This window comes from Pseudomassariella vexata (assembly GCF_002105095.1).
Source record: "Pseudomassariella vexata strain CBS 129021 chromosome Unknown BCR38scaffold_4, whole genome shotgun sequence".
Lineage (NCBI taxonomy): Eukaryota > Fungi > Ascomycota > Sordariomycetes > Amphisphaeriales > Pseudomassariaceae > Pseudomassariella > Pseudomassariella vexata.
In genome coordinates, this window is record NW_024467959.1 from 908,346 (window position 1) to 919,400 (window position 11,055).

General features: G+C 52.4%; 2 protein-coding genes across 2 annotated transcripts; both read left to right on the forward strand.

The window, feature by feature from the left end:
* The first annotated feature begins 1,127 nt into the window (after positions 1-1,127).
* On the forward strand, positions 1,128-2,105 carry BCR38DRAFT_152977 (uncharacterized protein). Its single transcript, XM_040853726.1, has one exon. The coding sequence runs from the start codon at positions 1,413-1,415 to the stop codon at positions 1,914-1,916; it is 504 nt and encodes a 167-aa protein (XP_040717837.1). The 5' UTR covers positions 1,128-1,412; the 3' UTR covers positions 1,917-2,105.
* A 1,031-nt stretch (positions 2,106-3,136) lies between these two features.
* BCR38DRAFT_509936 (uncharacterized protein) lies at positions 3,137-9,839 on the forward strand (the record flags this gene model as incomplete). Its single annotated transcript, XM_040864998.1, has 7 exons — positions 3,137-3,806; positions 3,939-4,731; positions 4,774-5,139; positions 5,245-7,528; positions 7,607-7,813; positions 7,925-7,958; positions 8,930-9,839. Exons 1-7 carry the CDS (start codon positions 3,319-3,321, stop codon positions 9,837-9,839), a joined length of 5,082 nt encoding a protein of 1,693 aa, XP_040717838.1. The 5' UTR covers positions 3,137-3,318.
* Positions 9,840-11,055: the final 1,216 nt, after the last annotated feature.

Genomic DNA, 11,055 nt, shown 5'->3' on the forward strand with positions numbered 1-11,055 from the left:
CCCTGAGGACGAATTTAAGTGCCACATTACCACGCTTATCGGTAGTTCAGGCAGGGGTTGTAGCACAGACTTAGGGAGGGACAGGAGGTTTAGTAGTCGTTTGGCTACAAGTTTACCTGTATAACCGCCCGACGCGGCTTAAGGGCCCGCTATATCATCTATAGCCCCTTAAGGGAGTACTTGTAGAGGTACCGAGGGTTAACACCTACGGCGTATTTAATATTATAGATTCTATCCCTAAATGGTAACTCTGGACGTGGGCTAGTGACGTCGACTCCTGCATGTCAATATCAGGGATGTTGTGGACCTACTTGCTGCATGTCAGCACCAAGGCTGTTGTAAACCAATTCTCTGCAAGTCTGCATCAGGGGTGTTGGAGACCGCCTTTCTGCATGTCAGCATCATGCTGCAGTCCATTTCTGTCTGTGCCATGGCGACTGATGATGGCCGTGTTAGTAGCTTGGTCGTATTGGTGGCTCTGCTGGTGGCTTGGCCCTATTCATAGTAGCTGGGATAATAGCTCAATGCTCAGCAGTTGCCGAAATAGCATATGAATAATGCCGTCAGTGACCTCACTTTTTATCCTATACAGATAGCTGCTATGTTTACTAAATACTCCGCAACAAGCATATCTTCTGGCTGAACCAGGGTTGGCCAATCATTTTGAGCAAGGTCCAGCGGACACGGCATATGCGGTAGATGTGACAGAAGCAGAGCCTGTAACCATACCCATGTATAAGTCCTTTCATAACTACCCTATTGGGTGTACATCGAACTACCTTGAACTAAATCTGAGGCTTTCCAACTGCAGATAATCATAGCGGTGCAGCTAGATTATATGACGTTACTGCAATGAGATTCTGCAACAGACCATTTACGTGTATTGGCGAGAGGATCGAAGTTGAATGAGGTGATTAGGATCTCAATCGTCAACCAATTGCGGATGGGCCATATTGTGGGCCCGGGAGAGTAGTATTACGTCTTGAGTTTACTGAATACTCCCGCTATGTAATTGGTGGTAGAGAAATGAAACAACAGTAGCTAGGATCTAATCCTTTGTGATATAGACGAAAGTGCCCATAGATTGAGTGACTCTCCAGTCCTTGTTTCTCTATATTAACGTTGATTCCACGATTTTTAAGCTCATTCCACATTTACCATCGGCGCCGAGTTTAGCATCTTCTTATTTTCTAACACAATCTCCGGGTTTACTGCCACATATCTTGAGAATGACATCCATGATAGATCTCCCCTCACTGCTGGTTTTCGGGCCGCAGACCGAGTTTCCGTCAGAAGAATGACTACAAGACTTGCGGCAAGAGCTCATCAGCAACCCTCGACTATCCGCTCTCAAGGATGCAGTGACTGCCTTGCCTCAATTTTGGCAAAGCCTTGTTGACTTCGATCCCAGTATGCGTCAGGTCCCTGGATCCAAGTATCTAGGTAATCTAAGTCAATGGATCCAAGATGGCGGCTCTTTTCCTCACCATCAACGTGATTCACCCAATCACTACGCTCTTCCCGTCACCCTTCTCCTCCAGATCAGCCAGTATGCTCGCTACCTTGAACACCTCGGCAACGACTCCCATCGCCAGGTCCTAGGAAGCGTCCGATCTGGTGGGATTCAGGGCTTCTGCGTTGGCCTTCTCAGTGCCATTGCTGTGGCTAGTCCAAAGAGCGAAGCTGACCTTGGTTCTGCTGCTGCTGTTGGGCTTCGTCTTGCCGTGTGCATAGGAGCATATGTTGACCACGATGGCATCTTTTCCCATGAGCCAAACAAAAACGCATGCGTGGCTATCCGCTGGAGGGAAGGTAACGTCGAGGAGAAGACTGAGGTTGGAAACATCATTCGATCGTATTCGGAGGTAGGTCAGCAGCTTTTCTCCTCCACAGAAATACTTATCTGGAGTCTCTAATTAGTTTTATCAGGCATATATCTCCAGCATCAACGACAGCGCATGTGTGACCGTCACTATTAGAGCCACCGATCTGGATGGCCTGAGCAACAAAGTTCGCGATCGGGGTTTGCGTGCAAAGACAGTCTATGTGCATGGTCGTTTCCACACCGCTGGTCACTCATATGCCGTGGAGAAGCTCATGAAGTTTATCCTGCGCTCTGAAGAGCTGAATTTTCCGGCCGCGGAGATGCTTCATGCCCCTGTACGATCAACCATCGACGGTGAGATTATTTCCGAAGGCTCATTGACTCGGCTTGTTCTCGAAAACACGCTGTTGAAAACAGCGGACTGGTATGCGACTCTAAAGTCTTCCGTTCTTCAGCTGCCCGAATCCAACAAGGTGGTCGCATTTGCGGGATTTGGAAATCATATTCCGTCGTCTCTGGTCCAAACTTCATCCCTCCAAGTACTCGCTCTGAGCAACCTGAAAGGATTAAATTCCAAGCAGCCTCTTGGTGCATTGCCAGTCAATGGTGTCATGAATGGATCGCATTACTCACCTCCATACCCTTCCCATTCCATTGCCATCGTCGGAATGGCTGGAAGGTTCCCTGGTGCGGACTCGGTCGACAAGCTTTGGGATTTGATATTGAAGGTAAGACAATGGTCGAGCCTGCGCCCGTTGAACGACTCCGATTACCCCAAACCGAAGATTACGCAAAGACGAAATGGTGGGGCAACTTTCTTCGAGACCCAGATGCATTCGACCACCGCTTTTTCAAGAAATCATCTCGTGAGGCTATTGCCTGGGATCCGCAGCAGAGAATCCTGCTCGGGTCGTGTACGAGGCATTGGAGTCAGCTGGCTACTTTGGCGCTTCGTCGACGACGGAACCAGACGACTATGGCTGCTACATCGGAGCTGTCATGAACAACTATTACGACAATGTCTCGTGTCATCCCGCCACTGCGTATGCTACACTTGGAACCTCAAGATGTTTCATCAGCGGCTGCATGAGCCATTACTTCGGGTGGACAGGTCCTTCATTGACCATTGATACCGCTTGCTCGTCATCACTCGTCGCCATCAATACGGCCTGTCGAGCGATATGGTCTGGAGAGTGTTCTCGAGCCATCGCCGGTGGCACCAATGTGATTTCGAGTCCATTCGATTACCAGAACCTGCACGCGGCAGGCTTTCTGAGCCCCACTGAGCAGTGCAAGCCATTTGACGCGGCCGCTGATGGCTATTGCCGAGGTGAAAGCGTGGCCGTGGTGGTTCTCAAGCAGCTTTCCGATGCCATCAGAGATAACGACAACGTCCTCGGCGTCATCGTGGGGTCTGCAGCCAACCAGAACCACAATTACAGCCATGTTACGGTACCGCATTCAGCCTCTAAATAGACTTGTACCAGAAGGTGATGCAGCTCGGTGGCGTTGAGCCGGTATCCGTGTCCTACGTTGAGGCTCATGGTACCGGTACCGGGGTTGGCGATCCGGTCGAGGTCCGCAGTATCCGCGACGCCTTTGGCGGCCCTCAAAGAGATAACCTCCTACACTTTGGTTCCATCAAGGGCAATATCGGACACACCGAGGCTACTGCCGGTGTCGTCGGCCTGATCAAAGTTCTGCTGATGATGAAGCACGGAAAGATCCCCGCGCAGGCGAGCCACAACGCACTGAATCCCAAAATCCCTCCGTTTGATCAGGACCAGATGGCGATACCTCGAAACACGTTACCCTGGAACCCTCCGTTCCGTTTGGCATGTGTCAACAGCCACGGTGCGGCTGGCAGTAACTCGGCCGTCATGATTCGCGAGAAGCCATCTTCAGGCACTCCAGCAAGCCCTGTGCATCTTTCGAAATATCCACTCTTTGTTTCGGCTGGCTCCGCGAGCAGTCTCTCCATGTACAGCAAGAAGTTGCTAGTTTGGCTGAAGGACGGCAAGGCGGAGACTGCAGACATGCTGGCGTCGTTGACTTTCAATCTCGCTGATCGAGCGAACCACGCGCTGCCTTACATCCTTTCGAAGACCGTGAGCAATATCCAGGACCTTGAGTCGACGCTTCAAGCAGCGTCATCATATGGCTCAGGCATACAAACAGCTGCAGAGCCCAAGCCTGTGGTTCTTGTATTCGGAGGTCAGGAGAGTAACTTCATCGGCCTTTCGGACGACATCTACCGTTCCTCCAAAGTGTTCCGTTATCACCTCGATTTTTGCAACGACCTTCTCATCTCCAGGGGGCTGGAAAGCTTCTACCCCTCCATATTCCAAACAGTGCCAGTAAGAAACCTGACGACTCTGCACTCGGCCCTTTTTGCTATCCAATATGCTTCCGCTAAGGCGTGGATGGATTGTGGACTCAAGATCAGCGCAGTTGTTGGTCACAGCTTCGGTCAGCTCACTGCATTATGCATCTCAGGCGCATTGTCTCTCCCTGATGCATTGGCATTGGTCGCAGGAAGAGCGTCCATTATGATGAAGCACTGGGGTCCTGAGCCAGGATCAATGATGTTCTTGCAGGCTGACCGTCAGACCGTCGACCAAGTTATTCGGTCACTAAGGACTCAGCACGGCGACCACTATGTTGAGGTTGCTTGCTATAACGGTCCGAGGAGCCATGTTGTGGTGGGCTCTTCCAAGGCTGTCGATGCCCTGGAGCAGCATGTTGCAAATACGCTGCTTCTTCGGGATTCGGTTCGCACCAAGAGACTCAAAGTCACACATGGTTTCCATTCCAAATTTACCGAGTCAATGCTGCCACATCTCACTGCTTTGGCCAAGGAATTGGTGTGGAAAAGCCCAAGCCTCCACCTCGAGACTTGTGATGACGTCGAAAGCATAACCTAACCCGACTTCGACATTGTTTCAGAGCATACAAGACGTCCCGTCTTCTTCCAACGAGCGATAGAAAGGCTCGCCAAGCGGTTCCCGCAGAGCACATGGATAGAAGCAGGCCGCAGGTCGTCGGTCATCCAGCTCGTCAAAGGTTCCGTGCCAGATTCTCAGTGCCATGCATTCCTATCTCCTCAGCTCACTTCATCCAATGGGCAAGGATCTCTCGCGGACGTGACCATTGATCTCTGGAGAAACGGGTACGCAACACAATACTGGGCAATCCACAGAGATCAGAAGCCAGAGTATGGGTATCTAAGCCTGCCACCGCACCAATTCGAGAAGACGCGGCACTGGCTTCCATTCACGGGTCGAGGTCTTGAGGAGGAGGCGAAGTCTGATGCCGTAGACGTGGAAGAGACGAATCAACTTCTCTCCTTCCTCCGGTTCAAGGATAAGTCGGAGAACGAGGCGGTTTTCCGAATCGATCCCCATGCCGATCGCTTCAAGGCCATGTTGGGCGGACACGTCATGGCTGGGCAAACGCTCGCTCCGGCATCGTTATATTTCGAGGTTGTCGCCCGCGCGGCCTTGTTCCTTCAAAAAGACACCGAAGCGAAGAAATACGTGCCCACTGTCAATGACCTTTTGATGAAGTCTCCAATTGGCCAAGATACAACAAAAGAGATCATGCTCACGTTGAAGCGCCTCGAGGATGTACGTCCCTCTTGGCCCTTTTCCATGACCACTCAGGCCACCGGGGGCCCTATCGCCGCACCCTTTGAACAATCTACTGGCAGAGTGTGCCTCAAGAAGCGTGATGATGCGCAGGCCGCCCAAGAGTTCAAGCGATTCGAGTCTCTGACAGGCCACCGCCGGTATGAGGAGCTGTTAAATCATCCCGATGCCGAGAAGATACAAGGAAATCACATATATCGTGCTTTCAACACCGTCGTCCACTATGGTGAAGCTTTCCGAGGCATCAAGCAAGTAGCCTGTGTGCGCATGGAAGCCGCTGGTAAGGTGGCCATTACTCCGAACACAAACGACCCAGCCGACCAACGCCTCTGCGATACCCCCATGACCGATAGCTTCATGCAGTTCGCCGGGTTCGTGGTGAACTACTTCAACAACCCAAGCATGGAAGATGTTCTGGTTTGCATGAAGATAGAGCATATTGAAATGGGCGGGGGCTTCAATCCAGACGCGAAAGAGTGGATCGTTTACTCCAACATGAGCGAGGGCGGCGAGGCGGATGCGTCGTCAGATGCCTACGTCTTTGAGGCCGCAAGCAAGAAGATGGTCATGGCGGCGTTCGGCTTCCGCTTTTCCAAGATGCCGCAGGCGTTACCTGCCCGCATGCTGAAGAGCGTCAACAAGTCTGGGGTGGCAAACACAACCCTGGAGAAGCCTGTGGTTCATGCGGTTGACAAATCAACTGCTCCTGCCGTTCCAGCCGTTCCGACCAGGAAGTCTTCCAGCAAGCGCCCAGAACTCCGTCAGGTCCTAAGTAGTGTTACCGACATCCCGCTCGAGGAGCTAAGGGACGATTCGACGCTCGATGAACTTGGGATCGACTCGCTCATGGCCACCGAGGTCCTCAATGACATTCGATCCGTCTTGGGCCTGACGATAGATTTGACGAGCTTTCTATTCTTTCCCAACATCCAAACCCTCGTCACCCATGTGGATGAGAAGTTGGGTGTCGGTGGTGAAGATGACGGCTTGGATTCACCACCTTCGCCGAGCACCGATTCCGGTATTGCCGATGTGGGCATGCCCAACAAAGCCTTGATCGTTAACCCTGAACCACCCAATACGGTGAATCTGAATCGACCCACCATCACTTCAGCACTTGATGCCTTTCAGGAGACGAGGTTCGGATACGACCAACTGGCCCAAGCCACCCAAGCCCTCGGCTTCTGGGCTCAAGCGTACCCGCACCAGGCGCGACTGGTTCTGGCCTATGTCGTAGAAGCATTTACCAAAATTGGATGCGACTTAAAGGAGCTGCGGGCTGGCGATTCCGTTCCTCGAGTTGGAACTTTGGACAAGCATAAGAAGCTTGTACGCCAGCTTTATCGCATCCTCGAGGATGGGAAGCTCATTTTATCTTCGAACCAAGGTTTCTCTCGAACCGACGTCCCTGTTGATTCCATCCCTGCCGAAGCTATCTACCAGCAAATCATCGGCCTCTACCCACAGCACGCCAATGTGAACAATCTAGTGAGGACGGTTGCGTCTCAGATGGCCGCGTGCTTAGTCGGCGACAAGGACGGCCTACAGATAGTCTTCGGCGACAGAGAAACCAAGAAGACGCTGGAAGACATGTACGAATTTTGGCCGCTCCTGAGGACGCCCACCCTTCTTCTCGGTGACTTTTTGCTGAAAGCCTTTACCAATGCGACAGGTAGTGGCAAGTTTCGCATTCTTGAAATCGGCGCAGGGACCGGAGGCACAACTCGGTATATCGTGAACCACCTGAAGAACCACGGCATCCCCTTCGAGTACGTCTTCACCGATATTTCCGCTTCGTTCGTCGCCGCCGCGAGGAAGCAGTTCAACGGCGTCGACGGCATGTCGTTCGAGCTCCTCGACGTCGAGAAGCCGCCCAAGGCAGAGTATGAGAGCGCCTTCCACTGCATCATAGCGACCAACTGCATCCACGCGACGAGAAATCTGGATTCGTCGCTTCTTCACCTGCGCAAGATGCTCCGCGAAGACGGGGCTTTGACGCTGGTCGAGATCACGAAAAACATGTTCTGGCTTGACATCGTCGTCGGCCTCTTCGAAGGTTGGTGGTTGTTCGAGGACGGCCGCACGCACGCTTTGGTCGACGAAGAGCACAGGGCGCGGCTGATGAGAGGGGCAGGGTTTAACGAGGTTTTGTGGACGGACGGTGCTGCGCCTGAGTCCAAGACGGTACGTGTCATTGGCGCATTTCCAGCCAAAAAGACGGTCAAGACGGTCAAGGCGGCCTTGGAGACGGTTGTGTACAAGAAAATAGGAGACCAGGAGATCCACGCCGATGTCTACTACCCCGTTGATGGGGAGTTCCCAAATAAGAAAATGCCCGTCGGTACGAAATAAGCCTACCCACACTCACTCGACTCCATCACTGACCCATGTCAAGCTTCGATGATCCACGGAGGCAGCCATATCATTATTATTATTATTAAATACGCCGTAGGCTCGAAGCCCCCGGTACCTCTATTAGTACTCCCGTATGTCAAACCGTGCCCTAATGGCTGGACTAAATACATACGCTGCGTCGTCGGTTCGCCCTATTGGCGACTGCGTTGCGTTCACTACCATACTACGTTGGTTCTCAACCTACCAACAAAGTCCCCCCTGAGAAGATCGATGCTATCTGGGCCTTGAAGCTGTCCGACCCGTCCCTAGCAGCCATCTTACAATAGTCCCACTAACTACTGGTTCTCCTGTTGCCGTTGCGAGGTCTCTGCGAGAGTATAGTGGCCGTGGTGCGATGGCGGCCCGTAATCGTTCCCTCGCTCCTTCCAACAGCCCGCAAAAGAGGATTACGTGCTCTGCCGTCTCAGGGGCATCGCCACAGCGGCATAGCGGCGAGTACACGCCAAAAGCCCCTGTCTTGAATAAGAAGGCTGCTAGTCCTATTTTTTCCGTCCTGATCTGGCACAGCGTAGACGCCTCCAGTCGGTTCAGGCCGAAATACTTGCCCCCTTTCGGTATCTGCATCGAAGGGCCCTCCGGTTCCTCAGCGATAGCGCGTCGCTGGCGATCGTGATGCTCTGCTCCGGTGAGCCATCTCTTCCTCCAGTGGTCGAGGAGGGCAGCCGGGACCTCCTTTTCCTCACTCATCCACTCGGAGCCCCGGGCCTCCTTCTCCATAGTGTACCCTGCCGGTCGGAGTAGCTGCGACGCCTGCTTCCTCTTCGCCGGCCTATCCTGCCGGAGTATATGTGACGCTTTAGCGCTCGCGCTGCGAAGCAGATTTCTCTTCCCGCTAAGTCGTAGCCGTTCTTCAAACTTAGCAGCCCGGGCACTAAGATAGAGGTCTAGTGGCGGGATTGCTGCTTCTGCTTCCAGGTGGCGAACCGGCGTCGCTTTGTGGGCGCCACAGACTACCCGGAGGCACTCGTTCTGTATCCCCATCAGGCTCTTAGCTGGCCCTGCCGGTTCCTCACTTATAGTATGCCACGCAGTCGCCCCGAAGGAGCAGCCATATCATTTTCTCCAGAAAGGATATTCGACCGGCTCAGACACGCCTTCTGCTCGAGAAAGGCTTTCTCCCGGTTAGCTTGGATCACCGACTCTGCCCTGAGGTCAGTCTCTCCGAGGGACCGATGGTGGACGTTTGCGACGCCCTCCACTGGACTCGCAACACGTTGCCTCATATCAAACTCAAACGGCCAGGTCTCGAGATCGACGGCGATAAAGTGGTAGCGGTGGGCTGGTCGTCGGGCGGACAGCTCGCCATGTCGCTCGCTTGGACTGCACACCCACGAGGCCTGCGGCCACCGGAAGCCATCCTAGCCTTTTACTGTGCCACCAACTACGAGGACGAGTGGTGGCGCTGTCCAATCCAGCCCGTCGGCGCTGAGGACCGGGGCATCAAATATGATGTGCTTGAAGCCGTCCAAGACGAGCCCATCACCAATTACGGCGTCTTAGGCGCCTGGGAGCCGCTCTCCGATCCCCACATTCTGACTGACCCGCGCTGCCGCATCGTACTTCACATCAACTGGAAGGCCCAAACCCTCCCCGTCATCCTCGGCGGGCTCGTCAGCAGGAAGAAGGCCGCGGCTCAGTCTTCCGACGTCAAAGACTGGAACCTCCTCCCGCAACCCACGCTCGATCAAATCAGGGCCGCCAGCCCACTCGCGCAGATTCGTCAAGCCAACTACCAGACGCCGACCTTCTTGATCCACGGCACGGCTGATGATCTAATTCCGTGGCAACAGAGCCGGGGCACGTATGAGGCCATGGTCAATAGGGGCATTGCGGCCGGCTTGGCACTTGTCGAGGGCGCTCCGCACATCTGTGACCTGAGCAGCGATCCCGAGTCGGAGGGTTGGAAGGCGGCTCTTCGAGGATACGACTTCATCAGCTCTTACGTGTTCTAATCATGATCTTTCTCCTCGCTTTAGACGTGTAGGACAAAACATTTCCTACAGGCATTGCGTCTTTTCCACCTTCAATTAGAAATACTAACTTACTCCGTCACTTCTCTCATCTTAGTTCTGCAATAAGCTGACTAAGATTTGGTCCGTCCTGGTTCGTAACCACGGGATATGAGCACTAAAACCACTGAAGCAACTCTCGAGTTAACCTAATTAACTTCACTATCCCCTTCCGTTAGATTGATTAACCGGCTATCCATATTGGGCAAGGTTGACTAGTTGTGATTGAATTATTGTAGTAGGAAAGGTTGGCCAGTCAGTTATTCTGGCCTGGCAGAGCTCTTTTATAGCTCTTATCTTATCTATCTTATCTACCGCTACAGGGTAACCCCCATGGGGTCACGTATCAAGTTGCTAAGGTGGTTCCTATAACTAGCCGGAAATGAGGTTATCGTTCACCTCGCCAGCGCTATACTCTACTAGTATGCCGGCGGCTCCCATAGCGGCCTCCTGTATAGGCTCATCCGGTTCACTTAGCTAGTATATTTGTATAGGCGTCTTAGCCCCATCAAACCCAATACCCAAATAAGAAAAAAAAGCCGTAGTGAAATCAAATACGGTTCGGGTCCATAGGGTTTAAAGGAGCACTGGTGTCCATACAAAATGATAGACTGGTCAACCTTGTGGGGTATGACTGGTATAGTGCAACTGGAAAAAGGGAAATCTTCAGCAGACCAGCATTTGCAATCGTAGTCCCTCATGTCTCAATTCAATTTACGGGGCAAGCTTGGCCCACAGTTATGTTTCGGCTATTTAGTTCCGGACATTGGTCCTTGATGCCGCAATTCCTAGTATGGGTTTCCCGGCACTATAATCATTATTATATGTGGGGTACAAGAGCCAGCAGTAGGACGCAGCGCTGCGGATATTGGTAACACTCAATTGGTCTGGATAGTTGGGACGGAACCTCTTGATTGTGGAGTGGTTAGAATGGTTGGAATGGTTAAAGTGGATGGAGTGAAGATAAAATAGAAGTTTTGAAGAGGAAAAGCCAAAAATGCAACAGTGAGGTATAACAGGCTTCGAATACAAAGCTCAAGGGGCCGTCGGTCATTTATAAATGTACTAATAGAATGAGAATGATTACAAGACCAGTCTAAGTCGACCACATAACATAGGTGTTGGTGAACACGGATATTGATACCAACAATTTCGATGC